At 49.6% G+C, this 17,687-nt stretch overlaps 1 protein-coding gene across 3 annotated transcripts in view; it reads left to right on the top strand.

Annotated features, from left to right (window-relative positions):
* Positions 1–17,548, top strand: part of ZNF469 (zinc finger protein 469) — a 195,200-nt gene extending 177,652 nt beyond the window's left edge. For all 3 annotated transcript variants that reach the window (XM_043526273.1, XM_043526272.1, XM_043526274.1), the window contains one exon: positions 2,979–17,548. In XM_043526273.1, coding sequence (XP_043382208.1) covers positions 3,191–16,348 — 13,158 coding nt within the window. In that variant the 5' untranslated portion in view covers positions 2,979–3,190 and the 3' untranslated portion in view covers positions 16,349–17,548. The remainder of the gene's footprint in view (positions 1–2,978) is intronic.
* The last annotated feature ends 139 nt before the right edge of the window (positions 17,549–17,687 follow it).

Raw genomic sequence — 17,687 nt, forward strand, 5'->3', positions numbered from 1 at the left:
ATGGGTTTTTTTTAACCATGTTACGCTAATTGCACTGAGCTAAATTGATTGGAAAATGCACCCTTTTTACGCATGGAGCAAGTGATTCTGTCAGTCGCAGCAGTGCAAATGCAGAATTGCAGGCTTGCTTCCCTCCCACCTTGGACTTTGTGCAGCCAAACACAGAGCATGGAACATGCCACCAATCACAATCCTCCGCTCACCAGGGTGGCAGCGTGGCACACCCACTCCAGACAGGTGTAACCCAGGATACGAGGTGTGAAGCAGGGGAGTTGCTCTGGATTGACATGGGGCTAACTCAGGCCACGTGGCTTGTATTATTCAGTCAGTTTCAGAGGTTCAGTCTTGCTGATTGGGAACCTCCTTTCCTAATTGAAGCGCTCGTGGGTGGGGGAGCCACTGCAGCAACTGAATTCCTTCTGCACTGAATGTGCGGGGATTCCCAACTGTTGGGAGGACTGTTTAAGGTACATCTTGATAGCGAGCAGAGACCCATGGCAGTGAATCTCAAAGCCTGGGTCTGCAGGCGTACATGGGGCGGCTAGCCCCGCCCACCACTTGTGCCATCATGGCTATCCTGCTATTTTTAGCACGCTAATTCAACCAGAGCTAGTACAGGTATGTCTCCGGGAGCTGGAAATTACACCTCAAGCTCCAGTGCAGACAGGCCTTAAATTGCGCCTTCGGACTGAGCCAGTGCCTGCAGGTCATGGGGGGGATTTGTCTGGCTGTGGTCGCTAGGCACTACCGCAGCGTCAGTGTGATATCAGAAGAATGAATAAAGCCCTGAGGTAAAGCGCTCCAGAAATCTGCCGACCAGTGAGTCACCGAAAGCAGTGTTTGGACTCCGGAAGGAATTATCAAGACCACAGTTTGCCTGAGATGGTAATCGACACCCCCAGAGCCTTGCTAACCTCCCTTGCTTTCCTAGAGATTTCTCCAGCAGGTGAAGCAGAGCCCTGGGCATGTTGGTCATTGTGACACAGAACGCTTCATTCTAGATGTTTATTTTGACTTGACCGGCGATAAGAGATTTTTTCTCCCTTGTAACATTGCGTACCAGCCTCACTAGCTCTCCTAAGCTAAGCAAGGACAGAGCTGGCCAGTGCTTGCATGGGAGAGCGCCGGAGTAAAGCTGGGGGTGCTGCTTCGAGTGTGTTTCGCTCGGAATCAGTACTGAACTCAGTGCCTCAGCGTGATGCTAGGGGACACTGTGCTGCGGGAGGGATCATTTTTCCTATGAGATGTTACTTGGGGTCATTAAAAATCCCAGGGGGCTTTTTGCAAGAGCAGGGGTGATAAAGGGTGGCCAAATTTCAACTGCCTCATTTCTGCCTGCAGCTTCAATGGGTTCCAGCATTCTTTCCTTCATGTCCTTTGCTGTTAAGTGTTGCTGTGTGCGGTTGAACTATTGCGTTCTACCCCACAAGTGGCTGCATTTCATAGACTGATAGACTTCAAGCCCAGGAGGGACCCTCACGATCCTCTAGTCTAGCATTTCTTGACCATTTTGATACCAGGGACCAGCTTGCTGCCTTCCCGAACTGTGTCAGGGAGATCTCGGGGATCGGCACCGGTCCGCGGACCAGTCGTTGAGAAACACTGATCTAGTCCACGGTGGGTGAAACAATATTGGTATAAAGCACAACATACAGTTGGTAAAGCGTTTTCAGGATGCTTTAGAAGAAATGGCCCTGTAATGTAGTGCATCCTGTTATCATTAAATGGTTCTCACCTTAGCAGAAGCCAGAAACCATGGTCATTCAGTGGGGTTCTTGTGTTAATTTTTTTGAAATGGTCCCTCCCAGCTCCGTTATAGTAAGTGTCAATGCACTGATCTAGCTAGCCTGGGGAGCGCTGAACTAAAGAGCTGAGATGGGGGGAGCAGCGTGGGCAGCAGGTATAAGAGGCCAGGGGAGGCTAAGCCTCCCCAAACAGCCGGCCTGCCAAAAGGGCGCCCGGGCTGTGGCCTCATCTGTGCTCCACGGCGAGGCCCTGCCCTCACTCCACCTCTTCCCATCACTGCTCCGCCCGCATGGGGGCCTCGGGGAGGGGGTGAAGAGGGGGCAGGCGGGGGGGAGGGGCCAAGTGGGGGCAGGCCTTGGGGCGGGGCCACAGTCCAGGCACACCCAGCCTCCCCAAATGGAGGAGTCACGCACCGCCCATGGGGAGCAGAGGTGGCTCCCCCCGTGATATGATCACCGCCCTTAGGGGAACCCAAAGCTCCTGTCTCAAAGGCTGGGGTAGCATTGGAGAGAAGGGGGTGGGACGGGCATAGAGAAAGGTGGGTTCTCTTTTTCCAGGACATCACTCAAAGGAATGCCAAAGGACAGAGCCTGCCCCTGCCCATCATGGCCAGTCATCCATAGGTGGAGTTCTTCTCTCATCTTTTTCTGCTTACGGTGCTAATAAGCACACAGAAATAGCTTCCAAGGGAAGAAAAAAATGCCTCCCTTAGCATGCTTTGCCAAAAATGCTTCTAACATGCCCTGCAAAGCTGGATGTTTGAGGGGCTTTTGCAATCGGGGAGAGAAGCCTGTCAGAGGAATTTCTCTGAAATCGTTTGTGAGGTTCTTCTCCAGGCCCATGTTCTGATCACTCTGCTCCCAGGTGGCGACAGGGAAAGGAGCCAAACTGCTTTCTTCTGTCGTAGAAACGTCTTCCCTCTCCGGTTAGCTAGAAGTCAGGCTGCCCAAAAACTGCCCTGGAAAGATACATGTGAAACACACTCCCCGAGGGGCCTGATCCATCCTTGTGCCATTATTCACATCTGGTCAGGGGGCGGGGGTCAAACACTGACAAATCAGGATAGTAGCGTTCAACGCTCACTCTGTGCCAAGGTGTAGCTGACTCCGTGGGGCGTGGGACGGGAGAATCCAGACCCCCAGCTGAGCTGTGGCTTCCTCTTGCTCCGTGCTGTTAGACGTGGCCATGTCCTTTGTCCCCGTAAGACTCATTGGGGTTTTTCTCTATTGTAGGTCCCATCCGGAAGCATGAGGCGAATCCCAGGTGCTCTTTACAAGCAAGACCTGCCCAGTAACCAGGATAGATGTGGGAGCGGGGTACCACTGCCTATTTAACCAAGCCTCATCCTAGCCGCCTAACAACGAGAGACCATGCTCGTGAAGGAAGGATCTAATCCCACAGATGTAAGGGAAACGATAGCCTTCTAGCCCTGCCCCTTGGTATCATGACAGGAGAGACCCAGTTTGTTTATGCCGTCAGTGATTCTGAGTCCAGCTCCAAAGATCAAGACAAAGACTTTGCCTTTGAACATTTCAGTGGGAAAGGGGGGGGGGAGTTTAACGGCAGCTCCCTGGACACCTCGGAGCTGTGTTTGCACAACGGGACCGAGAGCGGGTCCCACTTCCCCAGCATCAAGGACAAAGAGCCCCACAGCCAACGGGAAGCTGTGATCAGGCCGCAGCAAGCGGGCAAGATCGACTTCAAGTCCCTTCACAACAAGCCCAAGTTTTCCAGCGATGGCCCGTGGGGCAGCGTCAAGGGGAGCCCACAGTCTCCCACGGGGAAGAGCCGAGTGCGGGATAAGAGCAGGCGCGCTGGGAAAGGGGAGCGCAGTCACCACCAGCTCTACAGGCTCACCATTAGCAACTCTCGGTCCAACCCCACCATTGGCATCGCCTACCCCCAGCAGAAGGTCACCCCGCCCAAGAAGCCAGAAGTCAGCCGAGGACCCAGCTCGGGAAGCTACCGATTCCACGTGCCCAGCATCCCCGAGAGGGAGGCAGAGCTCGAGCAAGAGGACCTGAGCTTCAACCAGTGCTTCCCGGAGGTCTCCTCCAGCCTTACCTCCGGCAACTATACCTCACACACGCCAGCCGCCGCACGCCAGAACCACAGCGGGAAAGGACAGCCATCAGCTGGCCTCCCCCACAAAAGCCCTGGCACTAACGGGCAGTTACACTATTTAGAGTTCCAGGCAAATGGGAATAAGTCTTGGCCTTCACCGGACAAAAGCTTCCTGGGTGCTAGCTATGGTATCTCTGCTCAGAAACCATGCCCCTTCCCTGAAAGTGGCAAAGCCAGCACGCACTGTCTGGGCTCCTTGCCATTCCAATACCCCTTCCAGCCGCTGCATGACGTAGCAAAGGATCCTTTCCGTAATGACACTACCAGCCAAGATTATATGGATGTTTCACTGGCAACTAACCAGGTGATTCATGGTGCTTTCGGCTTTCATTCTTCCTCCAGGGACTGGCAAGAGGAGGCTCTGAGCAACGGCTCCTACGAAACCGTAGCCCCAGAGGGAAGGACATATGGCCTGTCTTCTCAGCCAGCTCCGTTCCTACGTTCGCCGGCCCCAGGGGTCCAGCAGCAGTCCCCTCTGCCTTGCTACAAAGGAAGGAATGAGCATTCCGGTGAGCTCAATGGTGCTCTCTCTTCTTCTGGTGCTATCGACCAAACTCCAAGCACTTTCCAAGAAAACCAATCCGTTTTCCCACCTAGTTTACATGCGACTAGTATGCCAAAGCCAGTGAGTAAGGGGCAGCCTTCACTGAAAGACAATGGACCTAGTCAAAGGATACTGACCCAAGGTAGCTCTCTTCGAAGGAATATGCCACAGAACTCTCTACCCCAAGTGCACTTTCAGAACAAAGTTTATTGCGGTTCCCCGGCGAGCGGCGTAAGCCCAGGATCGGTGCCTTTTGAGAAAACCATGCCCAGTACACCTCAAGCCCACCCCCGGCTCTTGCAAGCCTGGGACGGAGCCCATAAGGCGTTCTCTCCCGCGGACCAGACTTCAGCACCTTATTCAAACCCTCTTGGAAGTCAGTTCTCATTCGAGTGCCAGTCCAGCCCTGAGCAGAGGCAGCACGTGCAGAAAAACTCCCGGATGCCTTGGCAGCAAATCCACCTCACCTCAGCAGTACCCAGCCAGAACAGGATAGAGCTATCCAGGCAGCTCACCAGCCAGAAGTTCCCATTCCCCCTGGGCACCTCACAATGGAAAGGGGGCAGCAGTCTGCAGAAAGGCACCCCCAGGTATCACAGCCAAAAGCTCCTGGCAGGGGAGGGTCTCGTGGTGCAAAGGAGGGACCCCACCCGGCAGAGCTGTGGCTCAACGAACGCTTTCTCCTTTGAAGGTGGGAAGGACACCGGGTCTCCCGCATGCGACTCCCGGAGCAAACCCCTCTTTTTCGGCATAAACCAAACAGTGCCGCCAGCCAGCTCCAGGAGCCCTCCCAATCCGCCGTTGGCTCTGCCGCCGTCGGCCTTGGTGGCGGCTTCACCGGGTGAGTCTCCGCTCCCGTCACCTGTCCCCAACCCCACCTGCAACAGCACGTGTTCTTCTCTCTCGCCTATGTCCAGCAGCCCGGTCACCCACAGCTTCGAAGACAGCCAGCTGCCTGCCGCACTTACCCCGGCACCCCTCTTTCCCCATCCCTGCCACCCCTCGGACATCCTGAACTCCAGCTCACTCCACTACCACCCGCCAGACTCCATCAAGCCCTTCCACTTCCCCCTGGATGCCCCAAAGGACGAGCACCTTCTCAAATGCCTCCCGGAGACCCAGTTCCACAAGCCAGAGGTCGACATGGGCAAGGGCTGCCTGGATGCCTTCGAGGGGGAGCCGCCTCCCCCACCTTACTCCTCCCATCACCTGCTGGCGAACTCGCTGAGCAGCGCAAGCCTGGACCAGCTGGACGTGCTGCTGACCTGCAAACAGTGTGACCAGAATTACAGCAACCTCTCCTCCTTCCTGGAGCACCGCCAGTTCTGTGGCTCGCACGCGGCTTTCCAGGGTGAGATGAGAGATGCTCCCAGGGGGGCTGAGGCCAGGAAGCAGCTCCCCCCAGAGTCCACGAAACACTCCCAAGCCAGGCCAGGGCCATCACTTTCTCCCGACACCCATTCGCACCTGCTTGCAATAAACAAGCCTGTCAGTTTCCTGTTAGATGGGGAAGGCAGAGGGGAGGCAAAGGAGGACCCACTGAAAGGCCATATATTTAATGGGCTAACCACAAATTCCTTGCCACTTACTGCTTCCGACTTAGGAATCGATGATGCCAAGCTGGACAGTCTGATCACGGAAGCGCTGAATGGGCTGGAGTATCAGTCCGATAACCCCGAGATTGACAGTAGCTTCATAGATGTGTTTGCTGATGAGGAACTCCCGTCGGTGAAGGGCACAGGCCACGGGGTGCCGCACAAGGTGAAGGATGGCCCAGCCTCGGCGAACAAACTGAAGCACGCGGGGAAGGACGAGAAGCCAACGTGTCAGTCAAAAGCCGTCTGTTACTACGAAGAGGATCATCCCAGCGGAGAGCAGGCTCAGAGCAGAGTGTCGGGGACGCAGCATGTTCCTAAGAGGAGACTGGCAGGCAAGTTCACAGACCGGGGGAACAAGAGGCTGGAGAAATCCAGCGTCATGGAGCTGGCACAGAGCAAGGCTGCAAATCGGGTGACGACTGATAAAGCACAGCCTGACAAGAATACCAAGCTGAAGGCGGGGAGGAAGGGTGATGGCGGCTCTCTTACTCCAGTGACTATAACCAAACCTGACTCTGATAAAAACCAGCCCAGAAGCCTTAGTGGAGATGCTTATCTGAAGAGCGAAATCAGACCCAGTGGTACCACCCCAGGTCCTGCCAGTAAGAACCCCAAGCTGCTGCGGTACTCGATGAAGGATGTGAAAAAGCGGAAGCCAAGAAGCGGCACGTGGAGCAAGGAGCTCATTCATAAAATTGTGCAGCAGAAAAACAAGCTGCACAAGCTGCATGCGAAGAGCGAGAAGAACGCGCCAGGTTCCAGAGCCGCCGAGAGGCGGCTGCCGGCAGCCCAGGACAGTAAATTCGGCGAGTACGAGTACATTTCGGATTCCGATGCTGAAGGGGTGGCGAATGCCACGCTGCACGGCAGAAAGAAGCCGGGGTCAGCGTTGAATGGGAGGGCCAAGCACAGCTTCAGCAGGAGGCGCTCAGGGAGAGGTGAGAGGGCCAAAGAGAGAGAGCCAGCCTGGCCCTACAGCCAGAAGAGAGATGGTCAGGAGCACAGGCGGGCCCCAAGCAATGAAGCAATAAAGAAAGATGGCATTGCAGCCAGAATCCGAAGGCGAAGCAGCCGATCGTCCACCGGCAGCAATCACAGCACTAGCTTGTCCTGTGAAACCGGCGCTAGCCCCCCAAGCACTGAAAGGGCCGACTCCGACAATGAGAAAGAAAGTGTCCAGAACAGAGGATACCCAGAGAATTCTGAGCACATCACACGACTTCCAAGGAACCCGCTGAGCCTTCTTGACAAAGAGTCTCTAAAGACGAGCAATAAAACCAAAGCGGGCTTTTCCAGAGGGACAAGGAGGTTTGGGTCAGCCAAATTTTTGCTGACTGGCTCCACGACACATCACAGCGATAGGTCACACGTTTCTCCGGCAGGTTATAGGAACAAGGAAAGCTCACCAGAAAGCAAAGAAAAAGAACATCACAGCAAAGATGCTTTCAACAAGAGTCCCGCCAGACTTTACTGTAAGGAGGACACAGAAGAGCAGAAAGGAGCCATCAGCCATGCAGCTGAGATAGCGAGACCTATGCCAGACGCTCGAGATTCCACTGATTTGACAATGACCAGTCAAAGACATCCGTTTGCTGCTTATAATGAGGACACCCTCGCTTACCATACAGAAGAGTTAATTCCTCCCTCTCACATTGGTACTGATGCCAGCCCTGGACATGTGAGTGCTACCTATTCGCCTGCTGGACTCAAGTACTTAAAGGAACATGGACTTTGCGATGACCAGAAAGATTATGCTGCTCCAGTCGGCTGTTACAATGGGGATCCTGTTGGAATGATGCTAGCCATCAAAGGACCCGATACCTATGTGAGCACTGACGACACACTTTACGACCACAAAGACCTGTCCAGTCGCTACGATCCTCACCTTTTCTCAAAGCCCCCAGCCGTGGGGGCCTCGCACATTGACGATATGTACTTATGCCAGGGTGACATTAGCACCAGTTCATTTGAGCAGAAGCACTCTGATTTCACCCCCTTTGCATCAGAAAATCATCAGACCAAAGTGTCTTCCCCTCTTAGCTTTGACTCCTCTTCAATGTTCGGGGAACTTCCCGGAGCTGAGTTTGATAATCCATTGTACGACAGCGTCGCCACAAGTAAGGACACTTTTGTCCCATTTGGATGCAATCCACCCAGCAAAGCCATGCCGTTTGAGCAGCAGTATCCTCCGTTTCTTCAAGAGAAGGACTGGGATCTAATGGAGGAAGTGTCTCCAATTTTGTCAGAAGACATTGGTCAGTTTCATACCCTTTCGGTGGAAAAGCCATTAGCTAAGAAATTCCCAGATGAGGGAGCCATAACACCCAATCAAATGTCTTTACCTTTGTCAGACAGGATTGGAGATTATAATGTAGCTTTTATTAACAATATATCAGATGATGAACTGGAGATCAAGCGATTAGTTACAGAACTGGAAAGTCAGCTGCAAACCAGCAAATTAAATAGTGAGGCATCCGACGTCCATCAGAAATCTGAGCAACACATCAGCACACAGCTGAGAAAAGCAACTGACCAGTTTTCGCCTATACACATGGATCAAGAGACAGGGAATGAAAAGGGTTTGTTCTTGACAGATGCTCTTGGGAATACAAACCTTCTTCCCACAAAAGTCTGTGTGGGCCAAAGTTTAGTGAATGAGAAGCCTCCAGTTCCCAACATAGATGGCAACTATAAGAACCACCAGGATTCTTGGCCCTGCCCAGCGGAGTTTAATTCTTTAGAATCAAACATGTGTACACCAGCTGCTGAAGATTCAATCTCTATAGATCATTTCTGTTCCAAAGAGGCCTGCGATCAGTTCCCAGAAGCTCTGAAGGATGCTGAAACTTCCAAGGAAAGTGACTCCAGAGAGATGGAGAATGAACCTACCCGGGTTATCCCTGATTCATGCATGCCAGACAAATTAGAGGCTCCAATCTACACAAACCATATGATAAAAAGCCCTGCCATTGTTACTGATTCCTTGTTCCCTAAAACTCTAGAGGCAGCTGAACTAAATAAACATGATATTTTTCCGTCCCTGCCAAGTAAACACGGAGCTGAGGGGTTTTCCGAGCCAGGGAAAATGGATAAAACCTTTGATGATCCTCCAGAGCTGGAATCTTTCAGCAGCCACGTTCCAAATCTGAAATGTGAATTTGGGTTTCGGGAAGATCGGGTCCCCACCTTGGATCTCGCTTTGTCTTCTCATGCCAAAAATGACATGGACTCAGAAGAAAGACCTTTAGACAAAGCCGAGTCACCGAAAGTGCTAAAATGCTCAGTGCACTTCGAAGGTGAAGACAATGAACCTGTTTTATTGGAAGAGACCGAAGAAAGTAAGGATCCTGCAGTCTACCAAACCCCAGGGCCCTTTCACAAAGCTAGTAACCGGAAAGCTTTATTATTCGATATACTGAGTGTGTCCAAAGAGACTGGTTGTGGTACAGAAAAGGTGCTAGCCTCCCAAGAAACTACCGCAAACCCATTACAGCAGCTCCAAATGTTTGTTGCCCGGACAGTCAAGAATAATGAAGAAGAGCTGATGGTGCCGTGCTTCCCAATACTGCTCTCTGCCAACCACCAACCTTCAAATGCCAATCTCCAGTCTGAGCAGGAAGAGGAAGGCCTGGGCAGCTTGGAAGGTGAGAATTCAGCATGTCATCATGCGTCTGTAGAGGGGAACGAGCCCATGGGAGGAGAGGCAGAGAGCATGGCTACCACATCAGAAGCAACTGGAGTTTTTCCAGAGGCAGGTGAACGGCTGGAATCGTTCAACGAAACAGACACCGACACTGCAGAGCAATCCACATTTGCGAACCACAAGCTGCACAATAATGTAACAGAGCTGCAGCACTTAGGAGATGAATGTTCAGAGCCGAGTGACATTAATATCTGTGCAGATGGTGTATCACAAGAGCATCATAACCTCTCACCATGCGGCCGCGCAATGGTAACCCCATTGCTAGGGCAGGTAAAGAAAGCTGATCAGATTGTGGAGGAGCAGGAGCAAGATAAAAACAAAGCAACCTTGGCATTTAAAAACCACAGAGAATCCTATTTAAGCCATAGTTTGTTTGAGAAAGAAACATTAGGCAATGCACTGACAGAGACACTAAAAGTAAACACTGTTGAATGTAATGCTTGGTCTGATAGAGCTAGTCATCATATGCAGTTGTCATGCACCATAAAAAACAAACGCATAGGGTCAACCAACAACCACGTAGGACATGAGACACAGCTCCCTTGCAGTGTGTCTTTGGGTCCTGCTAGCTCTTTGAATCCTTCTGAAGATCTTCACCAGGAATATAATTTGTTGCATGAAACTAACATCTATTCAGTAAATGCTCAGCTTCCTGAAGAGGGCAGTGGAAAGAAAAAGCAGGCCCTTGATGCTTGTCGCTCTAAAGAGGACTCTCTGGCCAGTTTGCCTTTGCAGACTAGCTTTTCTCGCCACAAATATTTGCAGAACAGTAATAATGAAAATGTAGAGTTCTCTGACTTCAGTGTGCAGCTCTCAGAAGAGGATAGATACACTGCCCCTGTGCTTAACACAGAGACTCAGTCAAGTACATTTATTGTAAAAAGGTTCAACTCTGATTTGGAGAAAAATCTAGTTTGCTGTCCCACACAAAATCCTTTAGAGCAAGGAAAATGGAAAGACACACATGTCTTTCCACCCACTCCTCCGCAATGCAACAACACTGCTCCCGCACCTTTGGATGCTATTGGAAACATTCGTCATTGTCTTGCCGAAGACATTCTAAATAATTTTGGGCAGTCTGAAAAAGAAGGACCAGCAAAACCTCATGTTCCACAATGCCCCGGTGAGTTGGCAGTTTCTGCTTTGGAGATGGAAAGCCCCCAGAAATTGCAAATGAATGACTGTATTCTTCCCTGCGTGCCACCTCTGGATCAAAAAGACACTGATGATGGGCCACCAGAAAGCACTTGTGCTGAGCTGTTATGCCCTCTTTATAAAGGAAGCAAGACATGCACCACCACAGACATGATTATTAATTCTCAGTCAGTGCCTCTGCAGAGCATCCATGCTTGTCAGCCCACACCAGAAACCAAAGATTACTCAACGCAGCCCACTAATCTTTCACCAATTGGAGAAAGAGACGGAGAGGTAAACTTAAATCAAGAAAAGGAGCTTAAAAAGTGCCATTATAACGGAAATAAACATCAAAAGGAGCCAGAGTCCTCGTGCAATAGCTTTGTCATTCAACAGATCCCAACAGTTGTAAGTATTGCCTTTGGAAGGACAGCAGACTCTGGCCCTGTTGATCAAAAGGGCCACCAGTTTACAGATGTGCCGGAGACGAGACCTAGTGACCCCTCCAAAAATGTGGCTAATAGAGAAAATAATTCAAAAGGAGATGACTCGGAAAGCCATGGGGCTGAGAGTCCTGGAGGAGGTGGCAGTTGTACCGTAAATAACATGGAGCAAGAAGAGGAGAGTGGCATGTTTAAAAATATCCCAAATGCATCCAGAAACGGGCACCTGAAAGAAAAGAAACGAAATGGCCTCCAAGTCACTTGTGATATTTGTTCAGCATCTTTTAGATCCAAACCAGGGCTGACCAGGCACAAAGCTGTAAAGCATCGGACGAAAAACGACGGCACGTTGCTGCCAAGCAAAACTTCAAAGTTCAGTTTGAATCTGCTGGAGAAAACATCTAAAATGTCCAAGAAAGTCTCTCGGAAAAGCATAAAGACCACTGCCAAAGAGAGAATGAATAACACACAAATGCCAACCAGCGCTGTTGGACACGTCTCCAAGAAAACCTGTGTGGATCAAGAGAAGGAGCCCAATGCACAAATGCAAGAAGTAGTTAGTCGGGTGCTCAGTGACCTCAGTGTCATATCGTTTGAAGTGTGCCATGAACGTCATCACACAGATATTCTGAGTAAAGAAACAAAGACAAAATCGCATAGCTCAGAGACAGGGGGATTGGATGAATCAGTGACAGAAAAGCCCTGTCCTAGAAAGCAACCAGATAAACAGGGAAAAGGTAGAAGAAGCCAAAGCAAAGATCCTGGGGGGTTAAGTAGAAATTTAGAGAAGAAACTAAGTAGAAAAGCAAGAAGAAGGAAAGTAAAGATGTTTCCCAATGAAAGTGAAGTCAATGAATTGTCTGACCTGGAGAAGAATGCTATTGATGGTCCTTCCAATGTTGTTTCCAGTAGAATCAACTCCAGTCTGTTAAATGTGATTGAAGACCTGGCTGAGCCAAGCAGCTGCATCTCAGCAGAGGAACAAGACAGGCCATGCTCACCCCAGCAGTCTCACACAGCAAAACAGTCACCTTGCATAGTTAAGCATTCCGATGAAGTGGGTGATTGGGTAGTCTCTTCCAAGGAGACAGGCAGACAGGAATCACTAAAGGTCTCCGTGAGCTGTCAAAAGCAGATGGAAGATGCAAGTCAAGGAGAAAAGGCACAGGCCAAAGAGAAATGGGCAAGTGGGTTAATGAAGCAAGTGGAGAAGGGGTTGAGCAAGGTATGCAAAGAACAGCAGGATGATGGTGGTGGCACAAATGTGAAGGAATGTGAGAATTCCTTGGGAAAGAGCCATCCTGGGAATCATAGTAGTGCCTTCAGGCAGCCCTTGAGTCCTGCCAGAGCAGATCTGTCTTTAGAAACCTGTGAATCTGAAACGGCGAGCAAGGATCCCACTAAAGGCATGTTGGAAAATGCTTCTGATGACAGCCCTTGTTCTGCAGATTCAAAGCCCTGGGGAAAGGGAGAGTTGCTACAGAGCAAGGAGTCCTGCACTGATGATGCAACTGAGCCGGACCTGCAGGGTTTATTTGATGATGACATCACATTCTCACAGCTGTTTCCAAGGGACAACCAGTTCACCCGGAGGAAGTGCACACGCGTGTATGGGAAACGAACCAAGAAACCCAAACCTGTCACTGATGCAAATGTCGGACCAGTGGGTGCCATAGACTTCTTTCCCATCCGGCTGGCTTCAGACCTCAGTGAAACCAGCTCTTTCTGTGTCACCAGGGACGATCCTTGTGAATATGAAACCATCTCCATTGACGATGCCTTGATGCTAAACATGTGTCACAGCAGTAAGCCAAAGGGGTGTGATGCCAGCTCCAACGCTTCCACAAATATTGCACTGCAGCCAGATTATGAGAGAAACAGCCAAAGGAAGGAGGTCATTGACCTGGAGGATGATAACATGTTAACCTTCCTATGCCAAAACAACCAGATGGAAAACATTCCGAACTTGAACATTTGGGGAAGTCTTGAAAAGGAGGCAGAAAATGTTCCTGCTGATGAAATACTGTTCAAGTCCCCTATGGAGCTTGCAAATGAACATTCAATAGCAGAAACTAGCCCAGAACCCCCAGAGCTGGAAGAGGAACCCTTCAACAGCAAGATAAATGAGGACCGAGGCTCACCTGAGTTTCGTACGATTGACATTGAGATGTTGAATGCAAAGTTCAAGATGCAGGACATGTGCTTTTTTAGCCCTTGCAAAGATAATCCTGGCCATTTGGATGAAAGCATGGTGAGTTTCAAGCAGAAACCAAGCCAGCATAGCAAACACAGCAAAAATAAGCTAGAAGATGGGAAACCAGGCAAAAATCGCAATGATATGAACATCAAGACTAAGGATAAACAATACAAATGCAAAGTGTGTTTCCAGTGGTTTCTTACCTTAGGGGAGCTGGACTTTCACAAACTCACCCATAACCCTTCCCCTCCACCTACCTGCTATATGTGTGTCCAGCGCAAATTCAGCTCAAGGGAGCAATTGAGGGACCATTTAAAAGAGAAGCATGCAAAAAACAAAGCTGGCCTGTGGGCCTGTGGAATGTGCCTGAAGGAGATTTCCGATGTCTGGATGTACAATGAGCATCTCAGAGAGCATGCCACACAGTTCGCTCGGAAAGGTCAGGCTCAGAAATCAGCGATGGGTCTGCCCACCTGCTTCAGCGAGGACAACGCTGCGGTCACTCACTTCCTGCACACCATCATGTATCGGAAACCAAACAAGTCATCCAAGCTGGTGGATTCTACCAGCAAACACCTTGCCAGCAAAGAGAACAAGAGCCCAAAAGAGCCACCCCCAGACCAAGAGGCAAAGGTAACTAAAGATGCCTTGGAAGGCAGTATCAGAATTAAACCAGCTTCCTCCACCTCCAGCTCTTCCAAAGGGTCTGCCAGTCCATCTCCAGACAATACGCCAAAAGGTGAAAGCACTCAGAAAGCTGTCCCCATGCATCCGGACTGCAAGGATCCTTCCAGAGATTGCCATCACTGTGGAAAACAATTTCCCAAGCCCTTCAAGCTCCAGCGCCACTTAGTGGTGCACAGCTTGCAGAAGATTTACTTGTGCCACAAGTGCCCGATGTTCTACCCGGAAACCAAAGAGCTTCGAAGCCACCTGAGTCAAGATCATGGGATAGCGGAGGAACCAGAGATCAAGCACACCACGCTGTATGCGTGTGAGCTCTGCGCGGACGTCATGCACGTCATCAAAAAGTCATTCATATGCAGCATGTGCAACTACACCTTCTCTAAGAAAGAACAGTATGACAGGCATATGGAGAAGCACCTGGCAGGAAGCAACAAGACTTTCAAATTCAGAGGGGTCATGAGGCCCGGCATCTCCTCCAAGGGTGGCAATGAGAAAATCAAAGAGGAAAACTGTCCAAGGGAGGACATGCCACCACGCAAGAAAAGGAAGATCACACACCATGGCAACTTGGATCCACGCAACTCACCTGTGCACCTTGACCATAGTAATGAGCTACAGCTAGCTGATGTGCCTTCACCACCTCCCAGTGAGTCCTGCCCTGCAACAGGTGGTGATCGTGGAGCAATCTTGCCCCAAACCTCTGTGAAAACGGAAGACCTCGTGGGTGACTTCTCAGACCTCCTGGCTAAAATGGAAAAATCTCAGTTCGATACCCTCCCGCCGCCCCCTTGCCTGTCTCCCTCTCTGCCCCAGGCTGTCGTGGGTGATCCAGAGCTCAGTTACACCACGACGTTTTCCATCGAAGAACTAGACAAAGGAGCCTTTGATGGGAAGCCTCTTCCTTTCCTGGACTCTTCTGAATTTCGTATGGACCTTTCTAGTTTAGCTCATAACCAGGCAACGGATGGAAAGCTATCTCCACCTCATCTCACTGAGAAACATGGGCATGCAGAAAAGCCAACCCTGGGCAATCAAAGAGAACCTGTGGTGGGGCTATTGGATAGTCCCAGTTCACGAGAAGAGCCTGTCGACGAGATCCCTTGCCTCAAACTGGCTAAGAAAATCCCAGAAATTCCTGCACCAAAAGTAGAAGCTCCACAGGCCAAGGACACTCATAAAACGTTGTGGAGCAGCCTGAATGTAGATGACGTAGCCCCTAGGGAAATTGCATCCAAGCCCAATTATTCAGAGTCCACCTACCCCTCTCTGCCTCTGAAGGACAAGACAGCATCACCTGTTCTAAACAGGGCTGCCAAAGATTCAGCCCCTCAGAAGAAAACCACAGGCACTCAAGTGAATGGCGAAGCTGCCTCCGCTGCAACTGGTAATCTGGGCAGCACAGAGGAGATCCAGAAACCCTGCTCACTAAAAGAAAAAGCCATGCCTGAGACAGGTGTCTGTGCCAAAGACAGCAATGCCAATGCCAGTGTCAGAGAAATAGGATGCAATCAAAACAAACCCTTAAGTCAACTCAAAGCTGAAGGAGTGGCCAACCCTGTGAAACACAGCCACTCGGATCCAGGTAAATCCTTGGACAAGCCAGCTCTGAACGGGCCTGGCAAGCTGCACCCAAAGAAGCGAAAAGAGCACAAGTCTTCGAGTCACAAAGGCAGCTCGGCCTCCAGGGAGAACATTGAGGGAGATGGGAAGAAGAAGAAAGCCCGAACACCGGGCCCTGGGAGGAGTGACGGGGCTGGAGAGCTCAAAAGAGCCGAATGGACTAACAACGAGGCTTCTGCCCTTTCCCCCGGGAGGAGGGAAACACACTGCAACAAACTGATCCCCAGGCCCAGAATGTCAGGAGTTGGCAACCAGCTGAAAAAGATGGCACTGGACACCTACAATCAGAAGAAGGTGACGAACCGTCATTCCAATGGAGACCTGAAACGTAAGAAGGACATTCTGGGGAAAACCTTTCACCATCTCCTCGCCAAAGGCTCCGCCACGTCCCTACACAGCTCTTTAAACAGGCACAGAGCTGTCCAAGGTGCTAAACCTGCTGACTCTCACAATTACAGGACAGCCGAATCCCAGAACAATCTCCTAAGCCAACTGTTTGGACAGAAATTAACGAGCTTTAAAATTCCTTTAAGAAGAGATACTTCAGAGTAATTTATGAAAGTGACTTATGGTGATCCTCAGCTGCTTTCATGGGGTTTGCAAGGGAAAAATTATCAAAGCATTAAATTCGTTTGTGTAGCGTGATTTTTCTGTCTAGTTTAAATGAACTTGCACTGCAGCCCCTGTGAAATAGTTTGCTTTGTGTCTACTAATCTACTTTAATTCACCTGATTTATCATGCAAATGCTAGAACTTTGATGTTGCTGATGATTTTCATGAACTGAAATTGTAATCGCTTTGGGCAGACTGAATCGTCAAGAGCAATTGCTTTATTGCAGAAGTGCTGAGGTTATAAGGATACTTGCAAATCTCAGACCCTTTTGAGACTGCTTCTGTGTTATCTTTGTACAAAGTACTTGAAGAGATGAACTTCATTCCATGGACGTCTTATTCAGAAGGTGCAGTACACTGTAGAAAGCAATTTTTTTAAAGATTTTGCACAAATAATCCTGTACAATTCACTCAATTGGGAACTGGCCTACGACACGATAAATTTAAAAAAAATTAAATTAAGAATCAAATGCCACCTTTTTTGACAGCCATTCCTAAGAATTTGTTTCTCCGTTGCCAAGAAAATAATGAACTAGCTTGCTTGCTGCGTGGGCCTATTAGAGTGTTTCAAACATTGGTGCCATTATTTGACCACTGTAGATTATGTAAATGCATGAAAAATGAGAATAACGCTAGCGAACTGCACCCTGACATTTGTGACAAACTTTTTTTGTTCCACGGATAAAACTGTCCCAAGTTACCAGACCAGAATAGTACTGTCCAAGTGACCGTAATGGTATAACTTCTAAACTATCTTACTGTATTGACTTAGTAGCTATATAGGTATCAGCTTTTTACTATGCAGTTACTGGTGCTATTTTTATTTTGTAATGTGAATACAGACTTCCTTGATTTAAAAATAAAAGGGAACAGATAGGAAGTAGCAGTGACCTGTAAAAGAAATCAAAGCAGGAAAATAAAACGTTTTATAACATCCTGTATGCTGGTACTCCGTAGTGTTAGAAAGGTTATGTCATGTTATCGAGCAGGTATACAACTGAACTTTGAACCAGAAAGAAATCTCAGGTGCAAATGAGGACATGGAAGATACTTAAATACTATTGAAATACTCCCAAGTCAAGGAGGTGAAGTAATGCACTGATGTGATATGAACAAATAGAGTACTTTGCGTCTGTCCTGCAAAAAAAAAAAATGTTTTTAGTTTTAAAAGGGGAAAAAGAGGCTTTTTCCTGTTAATATGTATCTTTACTGTCCTTTGTATTGTATAAAAACTATTGTAGGTAATTTACCTTGGGTGCAATGTGTTATGTCAAAAGTT

This window comes from Chelonia mydas, chromosome 12 (assembly GCF_015237465.2).
Source record: "Chelonia mydas isolate rCheMyd1 chromosome 12, rCheMyd1.pri.v2, whole genome shotgun sequence".
In the NCBI taxonomy this organism is placed as follows: domain Eukaryota; kingdom Metazoa; phylum Chordata; order Testudines; family Cheloniidae; genus Chelonia; species Chelonia mydas.